Genomic DNA, 18692 nt, shown 5'->3' with positions numbered 1-18692 from the left:
AAATTAATATAAACGTACAAAATAATTAGTATTTGGACAATATAAAATTTAAATCGGAATTTTAATTTGAATATCCAAATATATTATAAAAATATTCTAATAACTTTGATTTTTCGAGGGTAAAAACAAAACGGACGAAATTTCATTACAATTGTATTACGGCTAAAATGGACGAGATACAGATATTGCCCTGTTCTGCAGTATTAATAAGAATTAATTTTCCTACAATACAAATAGTATCTCATACAATATAAATAATATTTCAAGAACACAGTCGACTTTTTTTTACAGTAGAAGTTTCGTGACTCTTTACGTGTACGACGTGAAACATCAACTTGCTCAATATTAAGTTATTGCATATTTAATTTTACTCGAGTAAAAATTAAATATTGCATATATTACTCACGCCTAGTGACATTTACGATATCTAAACCGTCCAGTTTGTGGCAACCTGTTAAATTAATTTCCAGTAGCAAATGCAACTGTCTCAAGGTTTAGTAAAAACTGAATATTTCTTTCACTAAAGATGTATAAGACTAGAATTATATTAAAGGAAAGAATTATGTGGAGTATTATTTTGACTATTAATTGGCATTGAAGAGTGGCCTCTCTGCGCTGGCGGTTGATAGATGGGTTGTGTACTCCGTTGTTGATTTCGTTTTTTATTGTACCCCTTATTCCCTCCTACGGCACCATTTCCACCTCGTCGAAATTCCATAGGTGCTGCTGTCGCAATTTTTGATTGGATTATCTCTTTATTTAATATTTAATTGCATTACCTCTTTCGCGCTCGTGCGTGCGCGATACTTAATATTTTATATTTTATAAATGTACAGGACACAACTTTAGCGCACTATAAGAATTTAATATTTAAGAATGAACAATTAGTCACTCACCATTTATATGATTGTGACTTTGATCATAACGTGGTTGCCGATTGTTAGAACGTTGATCTTGTCGTCTTACATCCGAAACGTGATCTTGATACTATTGCAACAATTAAGAATAAGAATTATTATATATAAATATATATCAACACTGTTATCTCTATTTATTATATAACTTTATATTATTCAATTTTGCATACATCATCTGTTATGGGTATACAATCCACTTGAAGCACCTCCTCGTAGTTCTCAAATCCCTTGAATTGCACTACACAGGTTCTTTCGGAAACCCCAGTGACTTCAGCATTGTAATACTATAAATTTCGTATAAAAAAAATTAAACATTTCATCCTTCATATAAAACATGTAAAAAAACATGTAAAAAAATAATACATACCCTATTATCCTCCCAATATTTGGCCATACACTTGTCACCTATTCGCCATACCCATGCATTGTTGGAAACATTATGATTATAATTGTTTTCACTTCTTTGAAAGTTAGGATTTACGGACATTCTGTTTCCAACATTATTATTGGGTTGATATCTAAGTTGATTTTTAAAATTCTGTTCAGTTGTATTAGACGTGTAACCTACTTTCGAGGTTCCACTTTGTTGTGGTCGATTTTGTCTACCAAAAGAAGCGTCATATGGATGCCTATTTCTGGCTTCGGGATCGAAGTGATTGTAGTTTTTGTTACTACTGAGATTCTTCGCTTGTAACTCAACTTGACTTTTATTATAGCTTTCGTTACCACTATCATTGGCATTTACACTTGTACTTGTGCGTGACTGAGCAAACATATTTCTATAATCATTCGGCTGAGATTTCTGATACGCTTCTTTGCCTCCATCATATTGATACTGATACTGAAATTCTTGATTACGTTGAAATCTTGGTGGTTTATTTTGCTGTGCATGAGTGGCACCATTATATTGCAGATACATGGAAGAATTGCTATTATTTGTTCGTTTGTTATTTTTATGTTCCTCCAAATGTCGTGGAGGAGGTTGATATCCGCGGCCACTTTTCTGAGTTCTGTTATAAAAAAAGGCAATATTAAAATAATCGATTAACTTTCATTATAATTAATTAATTTTCAATAAATGTTATAATTGCATCTTATAAGATAGTTACATACCGTCCACCTCTTCCACTTTGTGTATCATTGGCTCTTGAGTCAAGACGATCTTGATTAATTTCACTATTCTGCACATAGTTGTTTTGTGACAAATTTGCTGTTTCAACACTTTCAGGTTGCACAGGTAGTTTATCTTCGAGAAAATCAAATAAAGATATTTTTCCACTGCTGGGTTTACTCTCTTCAGCTTTTTTGTCACGCTTGCCTCGTGGCTCTCGTGGTTCTCGAGATTCCTTAACGCTATTACAATATAAAATTATAATTTGATAGTAATTGAATGACAAATGAGTAAAAAAAAAATATTAATACTTACTTATGTTTACTATCGGTTTTTTGTAAGCTTTTAAGAGCTCTATCTACATTATTTCTGTTAATTCTTAAAGCATATTCTGCTTGCTCTATAGTAAATCCTCGATCTACAATTTTCTGTACACTATGATCTAATAGCTGTGGGAAAAATCATATATATCAATTTTTTTATATTTTTAGATATATTATTTTTTAATTCATAATTTTATTAGAAAAATATAAAAACAAATCGAACCTGCTTATTTCCACCACCAAACACTTTCTTACTGCCTTGTTTGGCAGCTTCTGCTATTGCATCTTTACGCTGAGTCTCAAATTCTGTATTCTCTTTGCTACTTTTTTCTTTTTCTACTAGTGCTTTAAAATTCTTATCCTGCTCAGAAACCTTTATAATCTTTTTACCAAATGGTATCCATGGTGGTGGTCCACCTTCTTCAGTCGATCTTACACGAGTATGTGAAGCTAATCTCTATAACAAAGCAGTTATGTATACTTCTTACATCCATTATAAATGTTATTAAGTTAATCAGTACATAATTGTGAAATAAAATCTATTAAATTTGAAATGTATATTTTTGTATATTTATTAAATAAAGTGTAACGTACCTTATTTAATTCCCATTTTTCCACTAAACTGGTTACTCTTCCCCCAAGTATATGAATTATTTGTGGGCTCAATAAAAGAAGCCCATGTGACACAGGAAAGGTTCCTGATTTTATCAATACCTTCGTACCAGGTGGTGTATTTAAACTAATAACATATAAAATAGATGATAAGAAATAATTGTAAAAAAATAATATTATATATGAAAGGTAGTGCAAAATTGCATATACTTACTTTAAAGCTGATATATGTTCAATTTCTAAAGCTTGAAAATTATTTTTACCATCTGTCAACGATAATTTTAACATTCGTGGAGCAGCTTTTGATTCTTCATTTCCCTTGGGCGCAGAGATATTACGTATCTTTTGAATTTGTAACACAATATTGCCCTGATTAATATCTCCACTTCCACTACCGATCTCTCTTAAGTCAAGCTATAAATAATTTGTTTTTTTACACACATATATCTTTGAAATAATTAATATTATTCTAGAAGTTTACGAGTTTCTAAAATTTGATTGATGTGTAAATAGAATCATATAGTACATACATCTAGCAATCGTTTTATTATCCTCTGGGTATCAACTATGCTATCCGAATCAGTTGCCACATTATAACCGTGATCAGACAGGTACCTTATAATAAACAAAATTAGTTAAGTAATTAAAAATATAAATTATTCGTAATTCAGACAATTGTGAACTATTAAAAAAAAATCTTCAACAGGAAGAGAATAGATATTTTTCTTTAGCATAGAGAATCATCACAAGTACGAGTGCGTCCTTACTCACCATCCTAACGTCTCTAGATTCTCCATGTCTATACCGAACTTTCTCTTTGTTGAATAAAAGTTTGTCGCGTCTCATTGAATTCACGCACGGCTCTCGCAAAGCGTTATTACTATGCTATTCGTGACTTTGCGCAGCACGTTCTGTATGCGCTTGCACGTAACAAAAACATTTAACAGCTGACAATTATGTTAAACTGCGATTAATCCCAGCGTGGTCGTCTTGACGGCAACTCGGCCATCGATATTTCGATTCTGTCGAGGCTTTTATAGGCGCGGCCTATCACACGAAACAGCTGATAACAACTATTATAACCGTGAAGAAACCGCACCTATTCAATCTGAAAACACAGTCGTCTCCATCTTGCATACTTGGAACAGCGTGCCCGATTAGAACTCGATAGATATATCGATATCTCGATTATCGATATAGGTATCGATATTTAAATTTGCGAGAATTCAAAGAAAATTCCTCTGTGAATCATGATTTATTTTTATAATCATATCACGATTAATTGATAATTGAGATTTTTATTCCATTCATTTTTGAAAGTTATTTAAATTTCGGAATAAAATAATTATATAATAATGATGAGTCGATAATGAAATGCTTTCCCTCGGATTTTCTTTTGAATCTACATATACATGTATTTTATATAGTCTATAAAATATGTGATATAAATGTAATTATATATATTTCGTAATATAGAAATGTGATTAAAAATTGATTTTATTCTTTTTAATTTAATTTAACATATTATATGTATACACATTGCCAAATATACAGAATCATTATATAGTATAATAGCTTTTGATAAAAAAACCTTTCGCCTGGATAACGATTACTTCAATTAGAAGCAACGATTATTACTTGGGTGGAGCAGCCGTTGTACAAACGCTGAAATTACCGAATACGAGCTCTAACTTTGAAGACAGAGGTACGTGATATATGCGCGCTAAAAATGATCACGACCCACCCATATTGCGTTCTACATTATACATGATTGATAATTGATACAGTTTACATCCTGAAATTCTATTTGAATTACAAGCACTTTTGAAAATATAGAAACATGTATACAGAAATATATTTAATCATTAGAGAAAAATGAAAAATAGCAGATTGTAAATTCAACGAATATTCAGAATAATTTAGATCAGATTAAATTTACTTAGATAATTCTCTTATATATACATATAGTATTAAAGTAACCAATAATTATATACATAAACATATATATATAGAGAATTATGTATGATTTATTTTTGAAATTAGTGTTTTTTATATAAGAATTTTTAAATTAAATAAACTATTAAAATAAATGAGAAATAAAGTGGATTCTCTTCCGCAAATTCTTTTCCTCGAGGAGCACTTGGCAGATTAAGAACTCCTCGTGAGGAACGTGACGAAAGGAACACTGCATTCCTTTTAACGAGGAATGTAATCGATATCTCAGCGACAATTAACAAGGTAACGTTAAATCAATAGATCGCCTTCTTCGTAGAGCGAATGATTTGATCATCACATCTACATTCTCGCTCGAAAGTGGGATCCTGAGAAGTGGTCGCTCGTGTGTACCCCAATGTCTTACCTGTGGATATACCTGCGTCAACGTGGTCCCCACTTTTGTTGGTCCCCCCATCGCACGATTTTCCTCGTATTACAATAGCTCGTACTATAGCTAGTACCACGATGGTAGCGTGCAGCAACGTATAGTAAACGATAACTCGTTGAGGGAGACTCTACTATGGGAACAGAAGACAGAGAAAGAGAGAGGGAAAGAAAGAGAGAGAGGGAAACAGAAGGACAGAGACGGAAAGAGAGAGTGAGCGAGGCAGAAGTTCATTCGGTCTAACCATTTCAGTTTCACTTCAGCTTGGCCTGTAATCGCGCGTGTCCAACTCGGCGCCTCGTTTCAAATTATATCATCGGAAACGGAACGTTCGATAAATATCGTAAAGTTCGATTAAATTTTTTTTTCGACACGAGACAACTAATTTATTTCGACATTTTCGTTTTGAAGCGCGGGAGGCTTTCCATTAGTGGGAGAAAGGAATTGTTTGCTTTTCTACGACCGCAGCTGGCTGGAGAAAGGAAGCCGGCCGGGGATCAACGTGAGTAAAAGATTGTTGAGCAATCGATCGGCGTCGGTCAGAGAACATTTAACCGCGATTCTCTCATGAAATCTATATTTATTTCAAAGACTCACCTCGATTAAAAGACTCGATCTAAAGACGCGAGAGGCGGCGACGCCGTGATTCATCCGCCAGCTTCCATACGTCGTTTAATATGTAATTCATTTCTTATCTGGGTTTGGTGTTGTCAGCAGATTTTTATCCTGTTGATTTTATCCTGTAAAAAAATTTCTAATTTAAATTTATACTTTTTGCAAAATTTGTGTTCTATGAATTTTTGATATTCCGAAGTCAGATGGTGCAAATAAAATTACTAACGTATGCAAAATTGACTTATTCCAATTTCGAAAGAAGCTTCTCGTTTAATTCAGCAGGGATTGGCAAGTTTGTTGTAATATTGTGTTCTAAAAATGTGACTCAAGAAAGGAAGTGTAATTAGAGATCATCTAATTCATTGACGAAATAATACGAGAATTAACATACGCCCACGTTCGTCAAATAATATCAATCTGCAAAGTGGCGAGAATAACAACGGAAACTTTCTTATTTCACGTGTTAATTCAATTCGCGCTTAAATGAACTCAATGACTAATAAACGAGAAAGCTACTGTTTATGTGAGTAATATTTAATCTGTTACAAAGTTTCATCGTGTTTATGTTTTTATCAAATAATACATTTATTTGATGCGCATTAACTGCGTATCACTTTGACAAGAGGCCTTTGAATTATCGATGATAAATGCTATATAACTTAAGTTAATTAGACTTACTCATTGACTAATCATTCCAGAGTTTTAAACTTATGCAATGCGAAGAAAACACTTTTATATTTTTCACATAAACGGAAATGGTATATATTCAACATTATGTTTAAAATGTTCTATTTCAGAGACAGATAATTGTTTTCTATTAAAAAAGTATTTTGCACAAAAATGTTAGACATTAAATATAAAATTAGTCTCTCTCTTTCAAACGTAATATTACGCGAACAAAATCAATAGGATATCTTGGGCCTTTCGTGAAATCAGATTTTGGAATCCCTCTTTTCTTGAATTTATATTAATGTCTCCAACCGCTAACGTCCGAGTATATTTACAAAGAGAAGTCGTGAAAAATACTTTTAGCCATAAAATAGTCATAAAACTGTTGCATTTACCACAAGTCTGTTTAATGTTCCAAACTTTGCAGATTTTACAGTTTCCTTGCTCATTATTATTTTAAATATGGAAGCGTTCGAGCATATCTTGAAATAATTACCAACGTGATGAGAAATTTTGCTCGCGCGCAATCTTTTTTTTGTCATAAATAATTACGCGAGAGACAATTGCAATCACCGATCTCCGCGCGACTTCGAAGTGTCACGCAACGTCGTTCTACGTCGGTTGTTATTGTAGGCCGGTATTATCATCGATTCGTACCGAGACAAATATTATATTTATGAAAATTATCATAAATCTCACGCGAACGCTTGTAAATCATAACACTACGATACGCGACGACGCGACGCCTCAATTGAAACGTGCTCCGGTTGCGCGTGTCACGTGAGAAATTGTAAAAACGCGCAGTTCGACGATGATTACGAGAACGAAAATCAAGTGGGGAGGTGAGAAGATAGGATAGTATAGTATTACCACCTGAAAGAATAAAACCTGACGACCTCGGATCGAGATTAATTTTCGATTCATGGAAGGATCACTCTTCCAGCTCCTTTTTCTTCCTACGTTCTTCCTGTTATTGCAGACACTTTTTCTTTCGATGATATACACAATTGTCTCACAAACCAGATTGTCCACATGTTTGCACAAGTGTGCGCGTTTGTTTTTTATTGTACACAAAAGAGTTTCTCGTTTATTCATTCGCATCAAGCGGATAAATACGTGATTGTTCTCGCGCACGTACACTGATGTTAATCTCTCGCGCAGATGGAATAGCTGTGATTATCTCGTAAAATTAATAATAATATTAATAAGTATTAATAAACGTAACTACTCTGGAAAAATTTCTAAGTGAAAAGATTTTCATAAATGCACAATCTGTCTATATTTCTTGTACACGGAATTGAGAGTTGTAAAATGAGATCACTCTCGCACATGAATAACATGTGTGTTGTTTTCAAAAAAAGTCGAGTTATATCCGATGAGTGACGTAATAAAGCAAACTATACATGTCAGCATTCTCGAATGCTGACCGGCTTACGCTCTTTAATTATTGATATCAGGAAGACTTTATTCGAATAATTGTTCCTCTCTTGAGATTTGTATGATAAACATGAATCATTTTAATATTCCAGACAATAATCTAACATCTTTAATCATATGGAAAATTGCAAATTAATTCAGAAAATGCGTAGTTTTTTTTATACAAGGTACAGTATGAGTCATTTTCATCTACTTTAAATTCTTCCATTGATTTCTTGATTCAAAAGTGGTTTTGAAAAAAAAATTAACTTTGTAATTTATTAATATGATTTTTCTCTTCTAACTCTCTACTCTGTAAACGATGAGAAATTGTCGCTTCGCTCAATTAAGCTTAATAGGTCGAAGACGAAATGATTCAAGCGTTTCGTAAAATAAGACGAAGGAAGCCTAGTCGCGCGTGACGTCATTTGCGGGATGCGAGATTGCAAGTGCGAGCATCACCGTCGCGTCATTTTTACGCTTCGCTCTGGCCGTGGATTACTTAATGTGAAGGGAGAAGCCACTTTCTCTCTCGGTCTTGTAATATTTTTTCGAGCCGGTGCTTGTAGCCGGTGTATGACTGCGAGGTCGATATAAAACGCGTTACAAAATATGCAACCTTACGTGGGCGCGGTATGCTATATTGTAAGGAACGATAGTGATCAAGGTACACGTTACTCCGAGACGTTCTTCTCAGGACCGTATTGCACTATTAAACATACTCACGTACAGCGGCAGGTGAACACGTTCTCCAGAAATTCCCATTACGGCGAGCATTATTGGATGCACCTAAAAATCACGCACGCATCCTCGACTCGGCGATTGACGATATAAATAGACGATAATTGAGCGACACTATACATATATTACAGGATTTCGTTACGTGTTCGGTAAACAATAGAGACCAATTGAGCTATGTGCGCAGAATTTTCAAAACAGGAAGTTACCGATTCTGAGCCGTGAAAATTCATGTTGATTTTTTACACGAACACCTGTTTTTTTCTCCTCTTAAATTAAATATTTATACTGCACTAATGCGTATATAAAGTACTGCGCAGTGGAAATAGTACACGCACTTGATGAAATGAGATTTTAACATAGTTGAGTCTCTTGAATGTATGTATAATAAATTGAAATTGAAGTAAAACATGTCCTCTCAATTAAATAATTGATAAGAAGTTGGAAGTTTACTTAGCAAATAAAACGTATTAAAATATTTCCTTTTTGAATTCTTTTTTATCATCTTGCACACGCCGAAAATATGAGCTTTATTTAACCCCCATAAAATTTAGAAGATTCGACGTCTATGGATACGGTCAAGGCTATAGGATGTGGTGGATGGCCAAGGTAGGCTTCAAACTAGGCCAAAGTCTGATGTCACCAAGACGCGTGATATAATTAAAAGTGATATACGTGATTGTAATGAAAATTTTACCAATTACACTCTATCTTACTCCGCGACCTTTGAGTCACTTAGTATTATATTATATTTAATAGACGCGGCGAGAAATCAGAGAACAGAATAATATAATGAGTAAACCAAAGAAAACAATATATTTCATTTTGCGTTAATTTTAATAAATGAAGAGTATAAAATTCTTTTGAGTAAAAAATCATATTTAAAAATCTTATTTTTTTACATTTTTTACATAATTTTAAAGCAATTACGACGTCACTAATTAAAACGCCATTGATTGAAACGCGCCGGCAATAATATTTGCAAAATATCGAAGTCTTATCTTGTTAACATTCTAACATTTTATTGCAAATTTTATTATTTTGTTTATTGTTTTGTTAATAGATTAACATCGACAAGAGAAAATGGGTTACGGCACGGAAATGGATGGCTGTGGTCGCTTCGTAAAATATTCCTTATTCTTTACGAATCTCGTTATCTTCGTAAGTTTTAGTATTATATATGCTTTTGTCAAAGATATACTAGATATATAATTATTTATTCCAAGCTTATTATTAATTTGCATTCCAGATTGGCGGGATTATCGTAACAGGTTTAGGTGTGTGGGCCTTAATCGACAAAGTGCCATGGATGAGTGAACTCGTGGGAAACGATCTGTTAACGGGCTCAGTTTACGTTTTACTGGTTGGCGGAATCGTCGTGGCCTTAATTGCTTTCTTCGGATGCGCCGGTGCATCGTGCGAAGTCAAATGTATGCTCTTGACAGTGAGTATCAAGGATTTAGTTGCATATCATCATCGGGATAATTATTGATACCTATATCTCAATTTTGCCAGCATTACAACTCAACGCGACTAATTAAATTCTGTCTTTAAGCAAATTTGATTAAAAAAGTTTTACCCATACTCTCACTCATCATTTATTTATATATTCTCCAAACTTTAATCGTCACTATATCAATTAATGATGAACGTTCTTTTCTTTCAGTATTTCATAATTGTATTTTTGCTATTCGTGACCATGCTTATTGGCGGCGTGCTGGGATATGTTTTCCGCGAGAAATTGCTGAACACGGTTGACAGAGAGATGAAGAGTTCGCTCCGACTTTACGATCATCGCAGATCCATCCGCGATGCCTGGGACGCCACGCAATCGACGGTGAGTAATTTCGAAGGGCGATATTATTTTATGGGTATCGCGTAAATTGGTCAAATTTAATAATAGCAAAGCTATAATTTAATTCACGGCAATTCTTTCGTAAATTTAGCTCCACTGTTGCGGCGTCAACAGCTGGAGGGACTGGGGAAACGTCGGCCTTAACGTGCCGGAGAGCTGCTGTCGAGAAGTTCAACCGGGCCAGGTAAAAGAAAATCAATTATCTCTCAACGCGGTCGCATCCCTGCTCGAATCGATTACGAAATAGTTACACAGTCGGCTGCGCGACCGCGCAAATAATGACGGTAATTTGCTACGCGCGACGCGTGCATCTGATAATACATCCATTCGCGGCACGTTTACATATACGGCAACTATTACGTCTTTTCTTCCTCCGTTGCTTATAATGAGATATTCGCCGAGTCCTCTCAAAAAGTTGATATTCCAATTAAGGAGAGTTTTGTTTGCGCGCGTAATGGAACTTTCCTGACAGCACAACATATCCGAAAGACGTTTAGAGGATATTCAGAGGACATCAAACGTCCTCTGGATGTCTTTTGAATATGCGTGCTGTTAGGGTTTCCTCGGTAAGATTGGCGATGATTTTTCGAGTTTTCGCAGTTTAGATTAGCGATTATTCGGTGTAGATCGACGCGAATAATTATTCGTGGTTTAAGCAATGTCGTCGCGACTCTGAGTCGCGACCCGCCCGATTTTTCCCCCTCGAAAAGATCATCAATTTGGCCGCAATTACTTAATCGACCGCTCCGGTCTGTCCTCTCACGCTTTCACTCCTCCGATCTACTTTCTCGCGATGAACGACGACGAATCATGTTTCTCATCGCAGACCAATTCGCAGCGATTCAACTGCAACGCTGCCTCGGACTCGGTAAATCCCTCGAATGCTTACGTGGAGGGTTGCATCAATGGAACGCGAATCTACTTGCAGCAGCACGCCGCCGTTATGGGCGGCGCCGGTATTGCAGTCGCATGCCTCATGGTAAGGATGCAGTTTGCATTTTTATGAAACTCCCTTGTTAAATCTAAATGAAACCTGGGTGCTATAAAGTCGAAGCAGGAGCTCGAACAGATATTTCCTTTATGACGGACTTAATTTTACATTTCACAACCGAGACGAGATCTATTTTTAAAGATGGACAAGCGGACTTTTTTAATTTAATATTTTTTTCTTTTAATTCGATATATATCTGTCAATATATTGAGCACACATATATAATGAGAGAATATAATTTCTACGTTTTTATATAACATTAAAAAAAAAAAATAATTTAAAATTATTCCTCGAAAAGCCTCGTTTTTTGTTTATAAGATATTTTAAGCATAAGTCAACGTTCTATTTAAAGAGATATTCCCCTATATCTATTAATTTATTGCATAGCACATAAGATTGTTTAAATTCTTGATTTGTTTCAGTTCTTTGGAATGATATTCTCCTGCGCGCTCTTTAAAATGATCGAATGACAGCAGGAGAGATCTATAGTTTGAGGCTGTCTCCGTTCTTGTGACGAAAGATGGAGAGGTAGCGAATCTTCGAAATCCTGAGGAGACTTACGCAATTTTCCCAATCGACGAAATTACTCGTTGTTACAAGCGCACCTGATTATACCGTGATAATCAAAAAAACGAATCTCGATCTAATTGTACAGTTTTCTCGCTAATCTGTTACGTGCAATTAATGTTACACATCTCATGATTACCATCTTGCTCTTTCCATTTTAGATGTAATTTATATATATTTAAGATGTCTTTATTTAGTTGCATATATCATTAGTATGATAATGCATCATGTACCTTATATATGTGCCGTATAAATGCGTTTATTATACATTTATATAAACTTTTCAATAATTATTATCGATTTATATGTATATCGAAGGAAGCAACAAAAATCAATTTTTCAATGATCGTTCATATCTAAATCATACACGAACAGTTATATCGTGGCCTGTATTACATGGTTTACTTATTAACGAACAATATATTTAAATTCTGTTATAATGACGAAATATTGTATATGCTTATTATATATAATATACAAATATATTAAATATATATTAAATATATTAAATATAATATTATATAATATTAAATGTATACATATAAATATAATTTGCGTATCTCATATTATTGTTTTATTCCGACTCCTAGACGTATTCATTCAACTCGATCTCTAATCAGAATCTAAAGAAGTACATTTTCTTGTTACTGGTTGATTATTATCACTAGCAGATAATTGTAGAGATTTCACATTTGTTTACGAGCACAAGATATTATAACCATTCATTAGTCGTGTTATTTATTTAATCAACAACAGATAAACGACATAATGTTTATTGATTATAAAATTTTCTTCGTATAATTTAGCTTGTATATGACTTTAATTTAAACCTATATACAAAAATTTTATAAAAAATTAAATGTTATATTTAAAATCGATAATTTTAATCCTCGAAAATCTTGGATTATGTTTCGCGAAGGTCTGGAATTAAACTGATAAAAATATACACTATAAAAACACAAATTTTACTTCTTGAACTAAAAATCCGTATTTATGCCTCTATTTTCTATTCTATTTTCTATATTCTAATATTTTGTTTATTACATGAAAAAAAGTAAAAAAAAGTGTTTCTATTTTTGTTTCTACATCGCCTTCTTTGATCGTATATTCTTATAATAATGTAAAGTCGATTTTTTATTGTGAAAATGTCAAGTCACAGCTTGTACAGAAAAATGTATAGCAAGAAAATATATATAGATTCGATCAAAATGGAAACGATATCGAAAGTTAAACCCAATTTTGTCGATACGAATATACGGGTTTCGCGAATTCATTCGTCTGCGAGTATATCAACTCTCATCGAGACCACCCTCGCGTTTATTCACTCTGGCCAGCACGCGTCAGCCCTATTTTATACGATACGCATGTCCTCGCGACGAGGCGTGACTGAGTACCATCCCGCGGAAGTCACATCGAATGCGTGCTCGCACGCAATTTTCCATCGCTGTCCCTATAGCTATCAGCACACATCACGTTCTTTCCCTTTCGGGCATACCCTTCCTCGCCGTATTTCGTTCACTCAGAGACCCGTCTGCGATAGATCGAAAAGAAGGTAAACACAGAGCGTTCTCGTTGAATTCATAAACGGAGTGGGTCCTGACTTTCCACGTTGGAATTGCGTTATTTCAAACGTCGCGGAGAGCTTTCACGATATTGATCGGAGGTCTATATAATTCTCCGTAATTAGTGCACAGCGTTCCGCATCGCATTTGTACAGTTGGTATACAGAGTACTTTCGGAATATATGTATACGTACTACGGGTTCCATGTGCCGTGCACACTTGTAACGATTCACCGGTGAATGAGTCCATATGCCGCGAGAGCCATCCTCGTGTAACGTTACAAAGGGACGCCGGACAATGACGAATGAATCGCTATACACGCTGCGCGAATAATGCCGCTCGTTCTGCGCTCCGATCACGATGAGCGCATCGTCCTTCCATGCTGCCTTCTTCCACTCGTTTCTTTGTCCAGATGCTCTTTCACCTGATCACTTTGTGCCGAGTGGATTATACGCTGTCAATATTTAATAAGTTCAATATTTCCATTGCCGCGCGCGGATCTCTTATTTTCTCTTAGAAATTCCAGCGAAATATCCTTCAATCTTCATTTTTGTATCCTACAATCAAATTGTAATATGAGCGAAACGTATTATAATCGCACAAATTATAGAATACATCTATATTTTTTTAAATTTTCTTTACAAAATTAAGCTTCATAATAAGAACCCATGTTAAATTAATGAATGATCACGTATATGGCAGAAGAATTCACGCGGACTTTGCGGGTCTTTCAAGGATATTTCCTGAAACGTCTGCAATTTTTATTTCAACCGAAAGATATTAAAAAGCGGAAAAATTCGATTTCCTCGATTTTCGACGCTTTCCAATATCTCTACGGCTTCTTTCTCTTGCTTCCCTTTCTTTGGTACACTTTACCGCGGAACTACTCGGTCGAGGAACTTATTACCGGAAACAGGGGAACAGATCGGGAAGGGAGAAAATAGCTGAGATGCGCGATATCTGCGTATTGATTTCGTCCCGCGCTTTGAATCCGAATGCGCCGGAACTGGGGGAGTCGTCCAGGTGAAACCGAGAACTCCGAGTTCCACTTCATAACCAGGCACTTGGTCACAAATTAAATTCTGCTCTGCCGCCTGAAGAGAGAAGGCTATACGACGAACGGGTCAATGCAATTAGCTCGAGTATAACCGAACAATTATGCGAGTTAATGCATAATTGTAACTACGTTTACCGGCAAGCATCGACAAAGGACGATCGATATCCTGCGCGCAAAGTGCTTCAATGGAAGTCGCGCGAACCTATATTTAACAAAACATTTGTTGTGTAAATCTCTTTTCTCGAAAAATTCGCGCGAAAGTTATAGAACGACATGATTTGATTAGATAATGTATTTTGAGAACGCGTCCCTGGAAAAATCTGCACCTAGAGCCATTCTCATGGAACGTAAGAAAACTTGTCGTTTGTAGAACGTGACTGTGAATTAGCAAATATTTACATTTCGTCGTTCGCTGACGAAAATCGCGCGCCGGTATATATCAACTCGGATCCTCGTGCGAAAATGCATCCTGCGCGAACACAAAGGACGACGGCAAGAGGGAAAAAAACCATAAAAAGCAAAGAATGAAATGGAAGTCCGACAACGAGAATGCCCGACAGTTGTACCGGATGGAAATGGAACTGCGGAAGCTTATATAAATGAGAAGTAAAAAAAATGGTAATTTTCAGTAGAGTTTATATACCGTCCGTGCCAATATTTTTCAAACCTTTATAAAAGAACAAAATTGCTATCGCTCGAGAGAAAGATTCACCCAGACAATAAAACGTTTGTAGAAAAAATAAATTCCAAGCCGCGCCTTCGCGATATATGAAACAACTACTGCTGAGAATGCATTAATTATTTTCTCTTGTATATAATACAACAAGAAATTATTATTGTAGAATAATGAAAATTGCGTGTACGTGATGCAACGTTTGTACTTGCGAAGCAGAAGGGGAAACGAGTAGAAAATTATCGATTTTTTCAGATATACCTATCATTGCATTAAAAAAATAAGAATTCGAATTAAACAGGATTTGCATGTTCACTAATAATTTTTCATATACTTTTTCCAGCAATGCAATTAGATAAATGTTAATATTTCTGAATGGCAAACGCAGAATCTAAGACAAGCATAATTATTTTATAAAACACACAAAAATCACGAGATTAATTGAAAAAGGCGGCCTCCGTGTTACTTAATGAAAAGAAATTTGCGAGACGGTGCAACTTTAACGCCGGTTTCCCCGTGACAATTTCCAGTTTCGATCCTATCGCGTCCCCATGGGTGTTTCTCGGCCAACACCATCATGCGCATAGTACCCTAAGACCTAGTCTGCGCCATCGCCTGGCTGGAGAACGCGATGCGCAGCCGGCGCACAGACGGTTCTGTCAAAACCCCCACCTTCATCGAGACCCACCAAGTACCATTGCCGCCACCACCTCGACCTAACAACCCACCACCAGCCCTACCACCACCTCCTCCAGCTCTCTCCTCCAGCATCGTCGACCGACCACCACCATCGAACCACCACCATGGAAACCGACCAGTGCGCATTTTGACTTCAGTCTGACGGAAGGTCCCAACCTGCCTGGATCGAGACACAGGCAGGTGTCGAATCTATTTGTACCGGTCGTTGTTGCCAGCCGCGTTCACGTCGCATCCTCCGGTTTCGTCGTGGATCCTCCGAGGTCGAGAGGTCAAAGCGCGGTGCCGTATAGCGAGGACAGAGAGCAAGAGTGTCGTCGAGGGGGTTGCGTTCGCAGGACCGAGCCGGGATTTATGGAACCACCCCATGGATAGTAACATGTCAACTGCCGCCTTCATGCACCGGTATGGGAAAAAAGGCGTTAGATCGATACGCACGAGTCACACACACACACACACACGCGCATACAGACACCGTGAAACGCCCGCGCTTCTCCCAGTCGTGTCGATTGGGGTTTCTCGTAGTCTCTCATTCGAAAAGCCGCCTTCGTGCCCGATCGATGAGTTCGTTGCTATGTCGCGTGGAGCGGCCTTCGTTTCGTACAATCGTCAAAATAATATCGGGGCATATACATGTGGGTATGTTGAAAAATCGCGCACGAATAAATCGACAGAAATAAATCAACTCGATATATCTCGATATTATGAATATTATACGATGGAGACGATAATTTTGCGATATAATCTTGTGCATGCAGCATGCACCTGATTACGAGAGAAATTTTGCATTTAACACGACCGTGTGGAACTTAATTGGGCTTCTTATCAGGAACATGGGAAATCGCTGTTTCGTTCGGAATAATCGATAGGAGATTATGAAAAGAATGATGCGCTTATGAAAGAACTCGCATAACAATGAGATTGGTTGCCTCATTAGAATTGCACGATTGGCATTCAAAACCATCCGGATTGTTCCATAATTGTTCTGCCCTCGATTGATGCCATCGGTAGATATAGGGAAAGAAAAGAAGAGAAAAAATAGAACGTAAAGTATCTTTTCTTTTCGACAAAATTTCATGTCATCAATCATCACATTTTTGCCGAACACCTGTATTTATAGAATGTCCATTTTTATCCGCGATAAATTGGATAATGGATTAAATTGCACGCGAATACACGCAACGGAGATGTCTAGAGCGAACTTTATACGTGTCAGACGTGCGTAATGTGGCTCGATGGAGGCGCGACATAGTTCTCTATTCGATCGTCGATGCGTGCAAGGAAGATTCTCGAGAATCCAGTCGCGGTAATCGTATGCAGTTGCACGGCAGCAACTGGCGGAGGCAGCTACTTAGACGGCATTCCATTAACCTGCATTTTCACGGAGGCAGAGGCGCGTCACCTGTTCGGTTTCCCCGGGAGCACGCACGACACGATGTCGAATCGGACCAGCCCGGTTTCCTTGAACCTGCGGATACCGCAGCCATTGACCGCGCGCGGCCGTCTCTCGCCTCGTCTCCGTGACGAAAGGCCCTAAGTGCGCTCTCTCTCTTTCTCTTTCTGTCTCTCTTTTTCCTCATCTCCCTCCTTCATTCTCCACCTCGTTTCCCATCTCCACCTTCGTGCGATCTCTTTCTCATCTCGTCGGATAGCATGCGGACAGATCCGCTTCTTTGACGATCTTGCGCTAAAACGCTAATTACATATCCCTCGAAACAAGATAGGCTCAGGTTTTTCCTCAACCTTTTCTTTGACCAAAGAAGATTAAGTAAGGAATTTGGAAAATGTGCAGACACGTTCGAAGAATATTTCTTAAAATTACACGATGTAATTATTAATTATAAAAAATTGCTCATCTCCTCCGCGAGATCTGTTCTGCTTTGATGGCTGCGATTCTAAGAATCGTATATCTCATCGCGCAGGGGAAAACGCGAGCTCGCATACATGACGAGAGTTACGCGAAACGAGCATCGGAGGAGAAAGAGAGGAAGGTGCAATATCCCCGCGGGAGATATATTTTATCAACGCTGGCGGTGCATAAATCCCTTTTCTCTTACCGGACCTCACTAGCTCTCCGCATTAATTCCGGCCGCGTAACCCTCCTGCCATCTTTCCAGCCCTCTCTCCAGCAGACTCAATGAAAACAATTCCCTGACTTTTTCCAAGACCAGAAAATCATTTCTTCCCTGACTGGTTAGTATGATTTTTTTCCAAATATATATATAATTTGCATATATCTATTAATGATAAATCAATTAAATGTTAAGTCATGAAATCCTTGAGATATTTTTGTCAACAATGTCAAATGAAAGGAATTTAACATAAAAATTCAAATCAATTCCATCTGCATTATGTACGATAATCGAAACAAACATGTCGCTGTAAACTATTTAAATAATCACCTTTTTTATTCATATTACATCAATTTTTTTAGTTTCGTTTCTATATCAAACAAATTGAAATCAAATAACACGACGATGAAAATATAAATGAACGGACACGCTGTAGAT

At 36.6% G+C, this 18692-nt stretch overlaps 3 protein-coding genes across 7 annotated transcripts in view; 2 read left to right on the top strand and 1 right to left on the bottom strand.

Annotated features, from left to right (window-relative positions):
* Positions 1–140: 140 nt before the first annotated feature.
* Positions 141–4203, bottom strand: Tdrd3 (Tudor domain containing 3). 2 transcript variants are annotated; one of them, XM_029304989.2, is made up of 11 exons: positions 3735–4203; positions 3494–3578; positions 3178–3377; positions 2946–3090; positions 2575–2808; positions 2344–2477; positions 2031–2270; positions 1285–1927; positions 1088–1201; positions 897–987; positions 141–726 (listed from the first exon to the last, which is right to left on the bottom strand). In XM_029304989.2, the coding sequence occupies exons 1-11, from the start codon at positions 3758–3760 to the stop codon at positions 548–550; spliced, it is 2091 nt and encodes a 696-aa protein (XP_029160822.2). In that variant the 5' UTR covers positions 3761–4203; the 3' UTR covers positions 141–547. The 2 variants fall into 2 exon arrangements, with proteins under 2 accessions (XP_029160822.2, XP_085339035.1); XM_085482909.1 differs by having other exon boundaries at positions 141–723; positions 3735–4201.
* Positions 4204–5476: 1273 nt separating this feature from the next.
* Tsp74F (Tetraspanin 74F) lies at positions 5477–12758 on the top strand. Of its 3 annotated transcripts, none has more exons than XM_029304942.2 (7): positions 5477–5845; positions 9845–9942; positions 10031–10225; positions 10448–10618; positions 10728–10820; positions 11475–11615; positions 12050–12758. In XM_029304942.2, the coding sequence occupies exons 2-7, from the start codon at positions 9865–9867 to the stop codon at positions 12095–12097; spliced, it is 726 nt and encodes a 241-aa protein (XP_029160775.1). In that variant the 5' UTR covers positions 5477–5845; positions 9845–9864; the 3' UTR covers positions 12098–12758. The 3 variants fall into 3 exon arrangements, with proteins under 3 accessions (XP_029160775.1, XP_029160773.1, XP_029160774.1); XM_029304940.2 differs by having other exon boundaries at positions 5478–5845; positions 11463–11615; XM_029304941.2 differs by lacking the exon at positions 5477–5845 and adding an exon at positions 7324–7469 and having other exon boundaries at positions 11463–11615.
* Positions 12759–16270: 3512 nt separating this feature from the next.
* Positions 16271–18692, top strand: part of LOC114932642 (uncharacterized) — a 34400-nt gene continuing 31978 nt past the window's right edge. Inside the window, exon 1 of one of the 2 annotated variants that reach the window (XM_029304938.2) lies at positions 16271–16587. In XM_029304938.2, coding sequence (XP_029160771.2) covers positions 16550–16587 — 38 coding nt within the window. In that variant the 5' untranslated portion in view covers positions 16271–16549. The remainder of the gene's footprint in view (positions 16588–18692) is intronic. The other variant, XM_029304939.2, reaches the window with a different exon arrangement.

The sequence above is a fragment of the Nylanderia fulva genome, unplaced genomic scaffold (genome assembly GCF_048542155.1).
Source record: "Nylanderia fulva isolate GAGA-0341 unplaced genomic scaffold, ASM4854215v1 Scaffold22, whole genome shotgun sequence".
Classification (NCBI taxonomy): domain Eukaryota; kingdom Metazoa; phylum Arthropoda; class Insecta; order Hymenoptera; family Formicidae; genus Nylanderia; species Nylanderia fulva.
The sequence above is the reverse complement of the archived record's forward strand: the minus strand, read 5'-3'. Positions and strand labels throughout refer to the sequence as shown.